The sequence below is a fragment of the Scomber scombrus genome, chromosome 1 (genome assembly GCF_963691925.1).
Source record: "Scomber scombrus chromosome 1, fScoSco1.1, whole genome shotgun sequence".
In the NCBI taxonomy this organism is placed as follows: domain Eukaryota; kingdom Metazoa; phylum Chordata; class Actinopteri; order Scombriformes; family Scombridae; genus Scomber; species Scomber scombrus.
Window position 1 is genome coordinate 2,153,404 of NC_084970.1, and position 18,656 is coordinate 2,172,059.

The 18,656-nt window shown below is 39.7% G+C and overlaps 1 protein-coding gene across 1 annotated transcript in view; it reads right to left on the bottom strand.

Annotated features, from left to right (window-relative positions):
- The window catches only part of arnt2 (aryl-hydrocarbon receptor nuclear translocator 2), a 69,770-nt gene that overhangs the window by 10,512 nt on the left and 40,602 nt on the right, over positions 1 to 18,656 (bottom strand). Inside the window, exons 11-17 of the mRNA XM_062419117.1 lie at positions 17,758 to 17,832; positions 12,603 to 12,754; positions 9,763 to 9,838; positions 8,954 to 9,077; positions 8,695 to 8,797; positions 8,405 to 8,543; positions 6,143 to 6,293 (exon numbers count right to left, since the gene is read on the bottom strand). Coding sequence (XP_062275101.1) covers positions 6,143 to 6,293; positions 8,405 to 8,543; positions 8,695 to 8,797; positions 8,954 to 9,077; positions 9,763 to 9,838; positions 12,603 to 12,754; positions 17,758 to 17,832 — 820 coding nt within the window. The remainder of the gene's footprint in view (positions 1 to 6,142; positions 6,294 to 8,404; positions 8,544 to 8,694; positions 8,798 to 8,953; positions 9,078 to 9,762; positions 9,839 to 12,602; positions 12,755 to 17,757; positions 17,833 to 18,656) is intronic.

Below are 18,656 nucleotides of genomic sequence, written 5' to 3' on the forward strand. Positions count from 1 at the left end.
TGTCTGTCTCTGCTACGTAGCTAGCGTGCTAACACTGATGTATTGTCATGAAGCACAAACAGCAGGAGCAGATGCATTAAAGAGGTTGTCTGTGTTGAAACTCATTACTTACTGTAAAAGATGTGTGCTACTTAGTTGTACATTGTGGTACTGACATACCATGGCTGTATGGAATAACCCATATTTATAAAATATGCATAATATTATTTTTACTTCAGTTATTTTTTTTATCATGTAGGCTCAAAATATATTTTCACATATTTGATTTTATTCTATTTTTTGGCCACATTGTTCACAAATGAATGAAGCTTCCTAACATTAGCATTTAGATCAAAGTACAGCTGAGGGAAAGATATGTGTATATATTTCATCTGTCCATTGGTTGATTTAATTCCCTTACTTGTCTCTTTATTGCTCTCACTTGCATCTTACTCACTCTCAACATGTTCTGTCCAATTTTCATGTTTATTTCACCATGACTGCAAAGTAAAAACATATTTTGGAGCTCAACTTTCATCCATCTTTGTATACTATTTTCTTTATAATGCACACTGCAGCTTCTAAGTTTCTCTTGCAACATCTCCTGCATTATATTTTTAGTATCGTATTTCACAACTACTTCAATTGACCGAGGGGCAACTGTTTAAAATATGAAGCCAGCACGGTGCTTGTATGTGTATATAAACCCCGCACAACTGTCCTCATCTGTCAAATCAAAAAGAATTGATTCCGTTGTTTCATTAGTGTGACATCATCAGTCAGGAATTAAATGGAATTTGAAGAAGAAAAAAAATAAGGCTGCAGTTACATGGAGAGTGTGAGATAACGTGTGTGTGTAGGAGGTGGTGTAGGTTTAAATGAATGTGTGCTCTGGGCTAAAGCTGATGGTCTGAGGTCGACCTGCACCATTAAATACACACACACACACGCACACACACACACGCACACACGCACACACACACACGCACGCACACACACACACACACACACACACACCTCTCTCTCTCTCTCTCTCTCTCTCTCTCTCTCTCTCTGGGATAGGTTAGCCTTCAACAACATATAAGGAGACTGGAGATTATTGTTCAGTCTTTAATTGTAATAAGGGCTGCAACTAAAGATTGAGGATTTTTTTTAAATGAATCATTAGTCTATAAAAAAAAATCTGAAAATGTTGAAAAAATTGTCCCTATGTCCTAGGAGATGTCATCAAATGTATAATTTTGTCCAACCAACAGTCCAAACCCTACAAATATTGAGTTCACTGGAGAACCTTGTTGGCATGTTTGATTAAAATCAGGATTATTTCACTATACAAATCGTTTCTGGCTCTTGACTAGTTCATTGACTGACTTATTGTTGCAGCTCTGGATTGATTCTATTTTCAAACCTTTTATTTTGTGATTGCTTAAACTAAAAGATGTGTGTAAGCAATGTGCCATCTAAAATCTAGTAGGGTATCTAGAGGGTATGAGTATAGTGTTGCACTCCCATAAAGATGATACTTAGATCAAGTTTCAATTAGAAATATTCAACCCCCAAAGACTGTAAGGATTTATTAATCAAAGTGTTTTCAAAGAGCAAGATTTTTGCTTTGGATGACTTCTTTATCGGTTCAGTGATAAATACAATCATGTATCATGTAGCATGTGTGTGTAATTTAGACATGTCACAATGATTCAACCCCTATATAATATTGCTGTTATTAAAACCTTCTGCTAGTGTATGGCTTAAAGTGGAAAACATAATGAAGCCTTTGCTTCAGCTGTGATGCATATAAAAACAGCACCCATTAAGTTATTAAAGGTGAGTTGTAATCATGGGGAAGACTAAGGAGCTTCCACAAAAGCTGAGAGAGCAAATCATTTCATTGCACCTGAAGGGCATTGGGTATAAGAATATATTTCCAAAATATGTAACACTCCAAGAAATACCATTGGGAGCATTATAAGGAAGTATGGACCTGCCTGGCTGTGGGACATAGCCCAACATTTCATCACTATTACATCTTTAGAGGTGAGGAGGTTGAATATTTCCAATTGCAACTGTACAATAAGTATTAAGTGTACACATACACTACTAACATTACCTACAGGGACAAGAAGAAAGGAAAGCAAGCTGGTACATGGTACTGTATATTGGATACAATGCTGATGTCCCCCATGGGTGGAACACAACAACTGCATCTTCAACACACTGTCAACACATTGTGTTTCTAATCAAATGGGCTTTTATTTGGAATGCAATGATACTCAGTATTCTTGTACTCTGTGGCCATACACCATGAAGACATGCAGACAAGTCAGTGCAGGCAATCTGACATAACTTTCATTTGTGACAATCTGTCAGTGGAAAAAAGACTTTTTCCTAAGTAGTGTTTAGAAGCACTTATCAGATGCATCCTCGCTGTGTTATTCATGGCACTCATAAAAGGCTGGTGTGAGTAAGCTGTTAACACAGTGTGTGGTGAGAAAAACAGCTTTGAAGGCTACACTGAATGATGTGTATAAATGGAGGTTGGAACTGCTAATGAGTGACTCTGGCTCTGTCTGCTTTGCTCCACCATCCATGTAATTACCTCTATACCAGGACCAAAATAAGCCAGTATGCTTGAAAGCAAGGAAATGGTTTTCCTAATTGAATTGAATACATAGAGTCTCTTTAATGTGTAGGATTAGGTCAGAATTATAGTTGAAAACATTCAAAATGAACTAAAATGATGAACAGAATGTGAAAAATAACAGTTTTGACATTAAAGGAAAAACTGGTACAGATCTGAATGCTTGACCTGGTGGCTCTGTTATACTGTAGATCAGTACAAAGTTGTTCTGATTGATCATCTTTATGCTGTAGTGAATCATTTGAAAAGGAGCTCACAACGTGCAGAATATGACAGAAGCTCACATTTAGAGCCTGATCTGCTTTCCACATGATGTCACACTCAACAGCAGCTACATGTCATGAAAATTATACTCAAGTGCAACAAAGTCTCACGTTGCATTGCTGTGATGTGACCAAAGAGATGACTCACTTACAACATTATTATGCCTTACCAGCAGGGGCACAAACTGAACTTTGAACTTTGAATCGTCATCATTTACTGACACTACAGATGTAAAGGAGACGCTTTGAAACTGCAACTGTGTATTCATCCTGGAAGAGGAATGAAGATCAGTGACTGAATGAGTTTTGAAAAATCTTTCCTTGGTGTCGCTTCTCTTCGATTTTTCTGGTTCAAAACCTCAATGTGGCCCTTTAGTTAATAAGGGAAAATACAGTTGGGCAGTTCAGGGTCTAAAGGGGTGGTGTCAGATATATTCTCTGGCACAACACCAATCAGGGTTGTTGGTAAAAGTAAAGAAGCTGCAATTGCTGTGGTGACATCTCACAATAACACTGTAGTGTATGTCAAAGATTTGACTTTTTAAACCGTTTTGTTCTGTTCATGGTGAGAAATATGATCCCAATATTCTATAGAACTTATCTAAAGATGCTTTACAGGCAGATACACATTTTTTTTTACCTGCAAATCAGTAAAACCGCCATGACGAGCTGTACTGCTATCAGGTGTTATTATGCTAAAAAACACTGACTAAAAACCATGCATAGGTAACAACAACACAAAAACAACCTGAAAACAGGTTTACAGTTTTAATTGAATGATGTCTTTCCTTTTATTTCCTCTGAAGTGGATCAAAGTAATGCTGATTAGAGTTGAATTACTCAACAGCACTACACTATCCAGACTGTGGAGGTTAGACAGAAGCAGTGTTGTGTCTTTACAATGTAAACTATATTTAACTTCCCTCCATGTAGCTTAAACCCAGAGCTCCCCACTCACATGCTGGCAAATGTCCAGCAGGTGAAGCAAAGTGTGTCATTCAGCAGACAATGTATACCAGCATTAGACTACAAACTATCTTTCCTCATTTTCTGTAGTGGTGCCTTCTAGGACAGTCAAATGTTGGTCTCCCAAAACAAATATTATGCTACTAAATACTTTAAAATATGTGCATATTTGGAAGAAAACTAGTTTCATGATACAAAGCAGAATACTGCACTGTGGTGAAGGACCAGAGAGCCATAGCTAAACTAAGCTAAGCTGTTAATTTGAATCTAACATAAAAAACTAGACCTAGCTGTACAATATAATGTTGGAGCAGAGATGTGGCCAAACTCTTACAGTTTAAAAGGCTGAATATATTGGGCTTTGGAATCAGACACGACAATGTGGAGGAGGAAGTGACCACCACTGAAGCTATTGCTGCGTTACCTCGGAAGTTGGAACTCGGAGCTGGGAATGACGTCACATCAGAGTTTGTATCGTTCCAGTTTAGAAGTCATAAAACCAGTTTTAGCCAGGTTAGCCACTGATAGCAACACACAACACAATTAAGACAAAAACTGCTAATAAACAGGATATTACTACAACGTTCACACTGTTGATGAGCGGTGCTGCCATCTTGGATTTTGAGGTTGGGGCTGGTGGGGTATGTCCGACTTTCCGAGTCGGAGAGTCGACTTCAGGAGACGGTCCAGTTGAAATTTCCAACTAGGAACTCAGAAATTCTGACTTCTGAGTACAACTGGAACGCACCATATGTTACAGACAGAGCCTGCAGCCAGTGAACAGTTAGGATGGAGGGTCAGAAAGAACAGAGACGGACTTGAATGTCTGCGGTACAACAAACTTTGTGGCGCTTTGGTAAATGACTGAAGCAGCTGCATCCTGCATTGACCGGTGATTGATCCACATAACTATACTATACACAGAGTGCTTTGGTAGTTGAGTGGTTACCACACATGCCACGTAATCGCAGCGTGCATGGTTCAACTCTGGCAAGTGACCGCTTTGCTGCAGGTCATTCCCCTCTCTCTCTCCCTGTTTCCTGTTGGCCTCTCTGCCATATACTTTCTAAATAAAGGCAAAAAATAAACAACAACAACAACAACAACTACACTATACAGATCAGTATGATATGAGGACACATGTTTTGTAAATGAAAGTGAGCCTCAGTAAAATACTCGTACTGTTCCGTAAACACAACGTCAGGAGCTGATTGCAGGAGATGTGCAATGCATTCTGGTTGTTGTAGGCACTGCTGGCAGGGCTGTGCGAGCAGGAAAACTCAAACTCAGCTTTCTCTGCTTATATAACACACGCTGGAGGGATTTAGCGCTTCAATGGACTACAGTGATAGGACATCTACTTTAAAAAAAAAAATGCTAAATGTTATTCCACTGTCAATAAAACAATCAGTTCAATTGAGACAGTGATGGTGTGTAACTAGGACACAACATTACTCTACACACATACTGTACTGTGACTTTATTACAGGAATGCAGATTGTGTGATCTTGTTGGACAGTTGGAAAGCAACAGGCTGGCCTACCTAACAACACACACACACACACACACACACACACACACTACGCTAGTAAGATAAGATAACAAAATAAAGGTCATATATCTGAGCAGCGGAATGATGGAATGATGTTATAATTTGCAGGTATATCACCTGTTTACAGAAAGCATTGCTACAGTACCTCTGCATCACATTTTATTACCTTAGTGTTTTCCACCATGCAACAATATTCACCACCATCCTGAAACTATCTATCTTTCTACACTTTGGCTTTTGTTCCAACCACTTTAAAGTTCAACTCTCTGTCCACAGCACGAGGTAACAACATGAATAAAGTTACACATTTCCTTCTCCTTCTTATATCAGCTGTCTTAATCATTATTTCCTGTAGAGCTGAACAATGCTCTGCACATGCACTGAAAACGTATTCATAGCAGCACTGCAAACCTAATTATAGACCTGAGTAATAATTCAATGTAATGGTTTCAGGGGGACATATATAATGCTATTGGTTTCTATTTTGTTGGCTAAATTGATGATTTCAAGTGAATTGCAATTTGAAGTTCAGGAGTTTATACATGCAAAGGTTTGCCTGACGTGATGCATAAAAATTGAAAATGTAATAACTTCAAATGAAATGTCCCATATTGTGATATAGAGGAACAATATTCAATATGATTGTTGTAATAATAATCATGAATAATCAATTTTCCACACATACAGGTAAGACCTCCAGGATCACCCAGCTGTAAATGATAAAAGATGAAGAGAAGGCCTTACCAAAAGCTGTGCTGCGGTTCGTCAGTCCTGAGTAGGCGTTGCCGCTGGGGGAGGAAGTAGCCGGGGACGACAGCGGACTGTAAGAAGCTGGGTCGGTCTGGTAGCTGTGGCCAGAACCAATACCAAAAGGACTGGACTGGGCTTTACTGGACTGGAGAGCAGAGATAATGGTTAGATATACAGTCACATCAAGGTTCACTACATAGATACAGCTGTACCTGAAAACAAACTGTCATTACTTATTGTCCAGTTTGAGCAGACCTCTTAAATAAATGAATTCAGTCATATACTGTATATTTTATACACATGAAAATGATCTGACACTGTACATTTCAGACAATTTTCCCTCTTGCGACCACACTCAACGATGTTTATTACAGTTCCATGGGCCTTAAACTTCTTGATAATATTAGAAACAGTGGTCACAAGAACATCAAGCTCTTGACCACGCTTGGCTATTATCTTTTTTCTAGTGTCTTCAGATCATTCTCTAGTTGTCCTTCTGTTTTCCATCTTCAATATGATGACAACAGTGGCACAAAACAGCAGAGTGAGTCATTTCCTCCTTTTAAACTGACTATAAGGTTAAAAACAATACCTGTGATACAAATGAAAACACAATAGTCTGCTTAAAGTAGCACTTCAAATCAATTATTTCTTACAACTTGTAAAGGGTACCACTCATTTTGATGTGATATACATGAGTTCAGTTATTTTCAGAGGTTTTTTGGTTTCCAAACAGAAATATGTATTGATAATAAATCATATTTTAGTTTCAACACTGTTCAGGGCAAATGTTGCATTATTTTAATAAAATGCAAGGTTACCATTCATTTCAGTCACTGTGTATGTGATAAATAACAAATAACTTCACTCTTGAGCAGAGCTGTACAGTATTTCAAGCTGTGTCAGACACAGGGGAAATACACTTTTGGGACTTGTTTTGGTTCAAATGTAATAATAATAATAATGTTTTTCCTAAGACAAATCATTATTCCCAGAATAGTTTTGGGCCATAATTGAATGCAGACATGCTATTAATCATGTATTTGTGTATCATGTACTTGCACAATACTTTATTTACAGAATATACTTCAGACAAAAATACGCAATACAGCATGCGTCACAAAATGTCAAGCAACAAAATAAAACAAAACAAAAACAGGGTCCGAAGTTGGAATTTGGAGCTGGGAATGATGTCACACCCGAGTTTGAGTCGTTTCAGTTGGAAAACCAGGTTAGCCACTGATAGCATTACCAGTTGATAAAAACACATTTGGCTGTATTTTGAGCATACAAACACTGTAGCAACACGTCCACAGATAGAAGTTGGACAGTATGACTGGTTTAATGAGACACAAATAAGAGAAAACTGCTAATAAACAGGATATTACTACAACGTTCACACTGTTAATAAGCGGGGCTGCAATCTTGGATTTTGAGGTTGGGGCTGGTGGGGTATGTCCGACTTTCTGAGTCGGAGATTCGACTTCAGGGGGCGTTCCAGTTGAAATTTCCAACTAGAAACTCAGAAATTCCAACTTCCAAATACAACTGGAACGCACCATAACTCGTACTTTTGCTAACTTGTTCTCTGCCTGTAGTACACCCTGTTATCCCCCTTCATGGACCTCCTCTGTGCTGGACTCTGGTTCTACAACTCTTCATAGATCCCTCCTCTGAACCTGCCTGGTCCTCTACTTGCAAAAAAACTCCTTTTTGAACCTTACATGTGTCTCTGCTGTGTTTGTCTGTTGTTCATCTAGTTAGAAGCCTGAAGAAAATTACAAGTTATTCTGATTTTCTAGAACACACAGAAACCCTGCGTGATGTTAGCTCTCCTTAATGTCTGCCGTGCTTAGAGGTTATGAGGTGGTAACTTTGTTCCCCTCGTATCATCTGGCTCTAATTACTATGATACATTTAAAGATGACTGGACAACAAAGACTTCAGTCCAGTGGAATGACCTAAACAACATCAGCAGTGTGTGAGGAGTTATCAAGACCAGGAGAAAGAAGACAGATGGGTTTGTTAAAAAACATATGCTCAGCACATTCCTTCAGCTCAAGTTTATGAAACACACATACACACACACACACACACACACATACACACACAAACATCTGCTAATAGGCACCAGAGACAGGAATCTGGGTTACAGGAGGTCACAGACAAAAATAGTTTGACAATCATGACAACCACACAGATAGCTGACTTCATTACTGATACAAAAGGAGTGTGTGTGTGTGTGTATTAAAGTACCTGGCCGGAGAAGGGGGGTCGGTTGCCTGACCAAGCCACCTGGCCCGGGTTGAGCTGTCTGGAGATCTGAGCTAGATTCTGGTTGGATGAGCCTGATGGTTGGATGTCATTCACACCGGGAACATGGATCACAGAGGAACTGGGTACACAAACATGGACACACACACACACAAAGAAAACAGAAATAAGAGGTCTGGTCAGGTTTCTCCATAGAGACCCACAGAGCAACATTAGTAACGGATGTATCCTGCTGAGCATCACCTACACTAACACACACTGGTGACATGTACCTGAAGCTTTTGCTGGAGTGTCCCTGCTGGAAGGGGGAACTCTGGGAATACAGCTGCTGTCCTCCTGCTGTAGAGGAAGGAACCATCATCTTCTTATCTCCCGCTACACACACACACAAAGAAACACACACCCACCAAAGTCAACATTATAGAAATAACAGGGAGGACCAACAGCAGGTAAAAAAACAGGAGGTGTGTGTGTGTGTGTGCGTGTATGTGTGTGCATGCGTGTGTGCGTGCGTGTGTGTGTATGTCTTACAGCCAGAGATGCCAGTGTACATCTCAGCAAAGCGTGGGTCTCTCTCCTGGGAGAACAGGGCTTCTGTCTTGTCAATGTTCTTCCCTGCTTCATGGACTCCACTGCTGACACTGGCAACAGGTACCTGAGTGTGGAAGTAAGGAGAGTGGGGAGGAAGTGAGGAGAGTGGGGAGGAAGTGAGGGGGTCACAGGGCATAAAGTCACAAAACGTTACACCAAAAAGAACCCATATGCCTACAGAGACGCATGTACAACACATGTCTCACTAGCCGGGACTCCATCCAAATATTTTTCCGTATGAATTTGCAGTGACAAGCAAAAAGAAAAAAAAAGACAAACGTTGCTTTACTCCTTCATCCCTGATTGTTCTGTCATCAAAGCTCTGCTTTGTCAAAATGCATCAAACCAATTAAAGGGAGTTCCGCTTTATTTCAACCTTGGAGCACTCAGAATTTGTTGCGGTTAGGACTTACTTTGTAATCTGAGACACTTAATAAATACAGGCATAGATGTAAGAAGAGTCATTAGTTTCATTTTTCATGCAACTTTCTATATGAGCACATAGTACAAATTCTATAATATCATAGTATGTTATATATATTAACTGTGTTACATCACAACGACAAACCTTTTGTTTATTTGCCATGCTATGTGAACTGCTGCTGTACATTAATGCATGGTCATTTAATATAGAAACTTTTTATTTTTTTTAATGAATAGACTGCACTCTACAACACCTTCAAATGTCATTTAATAATTGCGTCTAATTATATTCCCTGACCAGCATAGAGGGGTCCTGACGTGGTTACCTGAGAGAGATCGTAGGCAGTCAGTCCGTCTCTCTGGTGAACCTCCAGCTCTGCCTGCTGCTGCTGCTGTAGCTGCCTGCAACACATTAAAAGGCGGATATAATAATAACCTGTCAATGTTATTTGAGCTATAAAATCTACAGTTACACACAGTTTTCTTCCTTTCCATGTTTGCTACGACGGGTTTAAAGCAACACTGTAATCAAGCTTCTGATCCCATATCATGTAGCTGTGGCACTGCTAGAACGGCAATGATGCATGTTTGTGAAGGTGTGTGAAGGTGTGTGCACACTCTTGGTTCTTCTATGTACATAGATGTGATTTGACAGGAAGCAGAGAAGGCAGAGAAGAATGCTGTCACAGGCTCATCACTCAGCCTCCTCCTTGTATTCACCACAACAAACTGAGCCGGAGTGTTGCTTGTGGAGAGGTTTACTTCATAGTTAGAGATGTCACAACAAGTTTGCCGGTCGCTGCTGAAAAGCGCTGTGATCAGCTGCTGCACAGAGATAGAATGGAGGAAGCGCTGGACACATAAAGTGGCACCATTTATCACCGATTCCAAGCTTTCAAATCAACAGCTCGCCGTTCGCCATTTAACTGATAAGACTGGCCAAATGTATTAGAGGAAACTGTCCCGTTTGGCAACTCAATCGTACAATTACTGACAACAACAAGAAATATAATGGCCTAGATATTTCCTCTCACTATACAACCGACAGTTAAAGTGACAATTGTGCCAGAAACATTTGTCCGGCGTGACCAATAGAAACTCATTTAGATGGATCCCTCTTAGATGATTGGCTTACATTATACTGGAAGTGTCCGGTTGAGTTCCTGCCCAGGCTGCTCTGGTCTTTTGTGGTGCCTATTTTTTTTTCCAGTTTCAGACAGGTTGGATTTGATGAGCAGACTGTATAATACACCAGTAAGATGTACTGTATCATGCATGTGACACACACTTGCATATAGGTGACTGATTGCTATTAACTGTAATAATAAGTTACCTGTTAACTGTATTAACAGGTAACTTGCTGAGCTCACAGGGATATTAAACTCATGGTAATGGCTATAAGGACAGTAGAGGAGGAACAGGACATATGGAGACTGATGGACACTGACAAAGAACCTGACTTCATCTACCTGATGACAACAGTCCATTTGAAAAGCTCTCAGTCCATGTTGATGGATGTTCCTGGATAAGGCTGTGCACCATCTACTCAAAGTATGAACTATTCTCTGCCTTAGCTGAAGCCTAGTGAGTAAATCAACAGTGACACCACTGCCCCCTACTGCCTGACATCTCTCTGCATGCCACTGGGTATAGAATCTCATGTACTGTCACCACATTGTGATTCATAGTAGGAATCTATGATAAGGAAGGACCCATGTGGATACAGAAAAGTCACAGTATGTTATTTGAATTGTATACAGAATATATTATATGCAGACATTTTGAGAGGTTCAGTTTATAGTACAGTCCATCTTTGGTGTATGTCAATCCCTATAAATGTTTATCTAAATGTATTTAATACATCTCTTACACAGACTATTAATGAGATCAAATGAAATGAATGAAAGTATTAGTAAGTATTATATGTGTTACCTAGAACAGTCAGAGGACAGATACTCCTACTTTTTAAAGGTCTGGATAGAGTCAGCATTATTGTTGACTAGCTAAGGCATGTGAGTATTGATACTAAGAAAAGAGTGAGGTGAGAAGTATAAGTTCAGAGCAATGAATCTTATTTCCTATACAGGTTGACATGAATTATATCTTGATTCCACTGAGCATGGCTGTGTTGCGTTTGGGTGCAGGTTGATTTTGTTCCGTCATGTTTCAGGAGTGGAGAGCTTTGCCTGTACTGATGTTGACTTGCTGTTGATTCAGTCAAGTTCTTAAGTTAAATTTCTTCTTTACTTTGTCTGTTTTAATTGTGTTCACTGTTGATATACAATCGAACATCTGAACAGGGTGTTTTATATTGAAGATTGACCAGAAAATGGCTCCTGAGACTGACTTCCTGCATGGCTCGATCTGCAGCTTGACACCGCTTCTGTCAAAAAATATAGTAGCCATAGTAACGCTCGTTTTACTTCCCATTTGAACACTGGATCCTTGTATGAGACGTGAACAGAAGTGTCTGTTACTGTTAAGATGGACCAAAAAAGCAGCAGGAGCTCCTGATATGCAGATGTTTAATACCAGCAGGTAGAATGCAGCTGCTGTCATGAGATAGAAGAATGAATCAGAGTTCAGAGGATGGTGTATGACATTAACTGACGTGAGGTAATCTGTACAGCAGGTCTAGATCACTCCCTCTGTCATCTGTAAAAATACAACTTAGTAACAAGCTCTTCAGTGACGGTAAAGTTTTAATTGTCTAGTTTGGATAGCTTGACTGCTGAAGCATTCCCACTGTGTGACAATTGTCCAAAATGACTGTAATTATCACCACGCAAGTTAAAGTTGTGCTTCATGCTCTGTCAGAATTTTAAAAAGGAGCTTTCCACGTTTCCAGAGCGGGCGAAGGAATCAGGAGAGAGGAGACGGAAGTGAGGAAGAATTGGATGGTGTAATGTTAATGCTGTTGAAAGAACGGATTCAAGACGGAAGAAGATTCAACTGATTCAAGATTAAAAGAAAAAGAGAAAGACATGGCAGGCCAGGCGTCAGGTGATGGAGAGACATGATGATGATGATGATGATGATGATGATACCTCTATGTATCGAGTTGAATTACTGTTCTGTAAATATTTTTAAAAGTAAGTCTCCATGATATAAAGTAAATATGTTATGTTATTTGTGTGTGTATGCGTGTGTGTGCGTGTGAACTTACTTGACGTTGGTGTTGGTGCAGATGATGTACTCTATCTCATCAGAGTAGGGGTTCTGGAAGGTGAAGCTGCTGGTTCGGATCAGCATCCACTCCCTGTTCTTCATACGGAAACGGTACATCACGGACAGAACCTGACCCTTCAACTTCACCACCTGGAGAATGAGGAGACACGCTGATTCATATTTGTGTTTTAGAGACAGTAATCTACCTGTGTCTGGAGAGAATAGAGGTAATAGCTTTAAATCATTTTCATCCCTGTCGAATTTCCTTCAGTTTTGCAGGTGTAATTTCCACTGTGTTCACCTGAGTGAAATGTATCAAAGACACATTCAGACAAACATGATGTTATCAAGTCTACATTCATCTGATTTGAAAGGGCTATATTATCTGATCCAAGAACAGAGTGGGAACTCCATTTATTGCAATTCCGATTTACTAATTGTTGACAAAAACTGTTCATTGTGGGTAGAGTGTACGGAGTGTCATTTTCTTAGCTTTGAGTTGAGCTGTCCTGTACTGCTGCTATCTGGTGGGTTTTGTGTTCTCTGTGGCAGGCTGCTATGCTCTGAGCAAATCTCACTGATTACTATCAGTCTGAGTAATGAAAGCATTCTGCAGATGAATGATCACAGTCATTTTGTGCAACAATGCTTTTATAAGTAGATGATCAGCTTCTATTGAGCTTCATCAGTGTGAGTTAGTCATATCAAGTGATATCTGACACATTTACAGTCTTTTTAGCATCAGATTCCCTCTTAGTGTTTCCCTGTTGAGCTGTGGTGGAAGTAAAGTAACAAAAAGACTTTGGAACTAAAAACACTGTAACACTGAAACATAGAAGACTTGATTTGAACCATTTGGACGGCTGACGCTTCATATTAGCTTCAGATCAACTTTTAAACACAGAAGGAGGACTGTGGATTTAGTCCTCCATCACTTCCATTGTAAGAGCATTATGAAGAGATCTTCTAATGTTCAGTATGAACAGGAGGAATGATTACAGCAAGAACAGCTTTAATGTTCATTTTGGGTTCCTGACTGTTGTTTTAAGACACTTGAAAAATGGGGGTTGGGGGTACTAGATGCTACGATGTCCTCCTCACTGGTCCTTTAAACATATTCATATGTAGCTCTCTTTTACTTTAAACAACACAACCCCACAAACCTTGTATTACTGATGCAGTCTGATGGAGAACTCACTTCTGTGAATATCCAAGTGCATTTTTAGAAGGTTGTGTTCCTATAGCCACCGTTCTGTTTTGTATCTGTTTCTCTCTGAGGCTGACGAAAAAAAAACCTCTTCTTATTCCCTCCTTTTTCTTTTCATTTTTTCTTTTCTATTTTTTTTTTTAATGCACAAAACACTCAATCAACTTCGACAGGCACATATTCTGAGCAGCACTTTTACCAGTTTAAATGACAGATATTGTATATGATAACATCAGTAATGAACCAGATGGGTGAGTGGACTGTGTGACTAGCAGAGTGATAATCCTTTCTTGTTGCGTCACATCAGTTTCTCTTATCAGAATATCTTTCTGTCTTCAACTAGTTATTTTAACTTTGGTTACAAATGGATCTAATTAAATCAGATAAGGAATGCTGATACTGACTTTTGACAAAATAAAACACATTGTACTAAAATAGCCTCTTTGATTTTATCTCGTTCGGTCTTAATCACACTCTGTCTCCCTTTGAAAGCTTTACTGGAACCCTGATATGTTGCTTCCAGCTGTATTAAAATGAAGTCATCATTTATGCATCATCGACATGATTCATTCGAATAATTGATGAAACTATATCATCTAGTATCACGGACCTTTTATACCTCTGTGAGTTTTTATTATTATCTCTTGACCTTGATCATTCAGAAACACCAGAAAATGTGGATGTATTGAAGCATTAAAAAAATGTATGGGTACATTAGTCAAAGTGTGAGTGTTAGTCCAAGTCTGAAGAAAGTAATTTCATTAATATGTTTCCTGTATTTAACTATTAAAATATGATTGTCTGTGAGGTCAATAGATCAAAAGTTCAACAATCAGCTGATTTTTAAATACCATTGTATAGTTAGCAAGCATTCATTAACTCTTAACATAACAAATAATATCAGTAGATTAGTACACAACTGTCACAGTTATACCATTCTTCACGTATTTACAGGACAAATAACACTGTGTGAGTTTCATATGGTCATTATCATTATGTAGGTTACATAATGATCAGACATTTAATTTATATGAAATTAAGATTTACAGGATGACATGATGTCCATGCCTTCCACGAATGTGAATTAGACTTTATGGTCTCCATCTGGGAAAGAGGCCCAAAAGAGGAGTGTTTTCTGTTCCTTTTCTCCTGGTTCAAATGACCCCAAAGCACTTATGCTTTTAGTTCAGGTCAGTTGTAAGTCAGTCCTGCTGAGAGACACCCAGTTGGCACAGTGGTCAGCTTGGGGTCCAGGAGTGAGGCACTCTCTTCATGTTCAGCAACAATGAACACAGTAGCTGTGAGTGATGTTGCCAAAGCTTAAGAGTCCATCCTGTAGGTCCTGTGTGCTGGCACTCCTTCAGCCTCCAGTGTGTTGAGCCTAGCCCAGCATATTTCTGCTCCTCCGCTCAAGATCCCCTAACAAGACTCTCTGACTCACAGACTCCAAACCTTTTCTGGCAGTTCCTCACTCTAAACAAACCACCATGTTTGCATCATGTCTCATTCACCTCAACAACCTTTCCTTATCTGATCATTTAAAGTTATTACTGCCAGCAGGATACTCAGCCCTAATTATTACAACCCCCACTTACTTCTGCTTTCTGCGCGTGGCACCAGGTTGCATTTCCTTCATTGTATTTTAGAGAAGAAAAGTCAGCTATTCTCACCACTTTAGAAACATCCTGCTGTTTCAACTATAGACGTTGGATTACCAATTACCCCACTTGGTTATTCTCACTAACATCACTTCAGTAATGCCTGCTGTTATGTGCACAGGGTTAACAGTTATTAACACAACTAATCTAACATGTCTTTAGTGAATCTATAGTTACTGGCACTGGGCTGTGTTATGGAGAATTTGTCCAGGACTCCAGGATGTCTTCACAACTCTGAGGAAACAATCTTTAAACCTTCACAGATAGTACCACCAATACTCTATGCCAATTAATGTCCATACTCAATGCATCTACAGTAATAGAAATTGCTTATTGGTTCATTATTCTAAAAACTAAGAAACACAGCTACCCATCTGTGGATTTAAGGAGTCAGACAGTCAGATCTTCTGATCTTGGCTGCCACAGCAATGCTGCATCACCATTATCAAAGTGACTCCTGCATTCCCCCAAAACACCACAGACAGTTACCTTCACCGTCTGAAGGGGAGAGACAGTATGTATCTCTGCTGAGATGATAGTACTGCCTTTACTGTGACCTCTAGGCCCATGCTTGACCCTAAATATGGAAAATTCCCTAATGGGTTGCCAATTACTAATGCAATTAATCTAGCGTCACTTCTGTAACGCCTACCATCATTTGCACCAGGCTGGACATAACTAATTCAACTATAATGTCACTTTAGTAACATCTATCTACTACAGTTACTAATACAACTAATAAAACATAGGCACTGGCACCAGCTAGCCAGATACTAAGAGAGCTAATCTGAAGTCACTACAGAATCGTTCACCACTTCACTCACCAGCCGGCCAAATACTAACAATACTAATCAACATTATTTCAGTATCACCTGCTGTTATAAGCAGTGGGTTGCAAGCTACCAATAAAACTGATGTAAAGTCACTTCAGTAACATCTGCTGTTGGGTGCACTGGACTGCAAGTTGGTAATACAACTGATCTAACATTACTTTAGTAACTTCACACTGTTTCTATCATTCTGCACCAAATTGCCAGTTGCCATTCTAACCTCACTTCAGTACTTCAAATGGGGCACCCAACACCAGAATGCCAGGGCCCTGGAACACAACACCAGCACCGGCAGCCTACATTGACACCAGGGTGTCAGCATTCCCTGCCATTCAGCTCCAGTTATCACAGCCAGCCTTAGCAGGGGAACCTAGCAGGGCCAGTGGCCCCTGCTGCCTACATCCAGCAGTCACAGTAGCTTGCTGTAGCCCGGGGCCCCTGGCACCGGCATGTCAGGATCCCCTATCTCCCACCTTCACCAGTTCCTGCAGCTCATCTCACTAAGGGTGGATGGCCCCAAGATGCCTACTTCCAGCAACCTCAACTGATGGCCAACAAATCATATACCATGCATGTTTATCTTAGCGATATCTGCTTCTTCTATAAACTCCTAACCAGCAGCTGGGCCTCGTCTCCATCCACTCCCAGTTTATTTCACTGCTCAGAGGACTTCTATGCCAAGAGACAGATAAAAATGCACCCTGCTTTCCTCTTAATTCCGACTTGCTGTCAGGCTGCATCCACACCATCTGCTCCAGATATAGCATTCCTCACGCTGCTTGAAATTAAAGACGCATTCTCACTTGCAGTCTTCCGTTTTCTCATATCGTCCCAATCCACCACCTAAACTCTTTACTCCAACCCAAGCTGCCATGCCTGCTTTTACAACTTATCTTATTTCTCAGATGATACTGTCTTTCTCTTTCTTCACCCAGCAGATTGCCACCTAGAGCCAAGTTCTGTTTGAGGTTTCTTCCCGGAGTTTTTCATTGCCGCCGTTGCCAAGTGCTCCACATGATATGCAATAACATGATATATATAAGTCGATGTTCTCTAGCGTTACATAGTGGACAGAGGATGTGATATTTATCTCCTACAATGTCCAATATTCCTGAAAATGTATATCCATATCAGTGATATGAGTTAGAAGTTAGAATTGTTTATGGGGAACAGGAAGTGAGACCTATGTCATCTCCAGCACCATGTACTGCCAACAGGAAATAATATTTTACCCATTCACACAGTGTCCAATAATCCTAAAAATTCAGAGATGTGTCAAATGACGGCCAATAGTGATACCATGACTGCTGCTCCCTCTGACGTGTGTGAGGTAATGAGCTTTGATTTTTTTCAGTATTTCCCTTTTCTGTCCTCTTTTCATTTTTTAGCCAGAAAATGTATCCTATTGTTCTTTTCACCTGAGTCAAATAAACAGATATTTAGGCCCAGCTGTCGTACCTGTTGGAAACTTTCTCTCAGGTGACTCTGGTCCTCAGGATGGCAAAACTCCAAAATATCTTTCCCCAGCAGGTCCTAGAGGAGAGGATAACAGTCACTTACAAGCTGTACAGTGAGAGGTAGAACACAGATTTCCTTTCTTCTAGTAAACAATCTGGTAATAGAAGGCTGGTACATTTACACTAAGCACAACAGGACTTCTGAATCAAGCATACAACTGAAGCTACAGACTCATGTTGATAACAGATGATGATGCTCTGTTGCAATGACATTAGATCTGAATGTAATTTTGCATTAAAATAAAAGAGTTCCAAGTCAGTGCTTCCATAATTTCCTCTGATTTCAAAATAAATTGAATCATTCATCAAGACTTGAAATAAAGGTTAGCTGAGCTGAATACTCAAACCTTTTCCTAAAGACAGATAATCCAAGATGTTATAATTGCCGGTGATTATAAATGATTACTTATAAATGACATGTCAGATAGAGAGAAACTGAAATCACATATGAATTAGAATGTAACACTATAGAACCATCTGAGTCAGTGTTTTCTTGTTGAGTAATGGCAAAAACAAAGTAAACAAAGGCAGACACTGACTGGCCACAAGAATGTGCCTAACATACCAATCCAGGCAACAAATGTTTTTCATCCTGGCCTGCTTATTTCATCTGTCAACACAGCATAACTGACTGCACAGTACTCCTAAGACACAGTGTGACTGGATTATGGCAACAGAGCCCAAACAAAAGATTGTTTTACTGGAATAGACAGTGCACTATTTTAAGGTAATGGTAAAGCTCTTGAACAGAGTGTTATGAGAAACATAGAGAATTATTATAATCATTATTATCTACTCTGACATTTTTTCTACTAGAAGTATTTGTTAACAGCATGATGC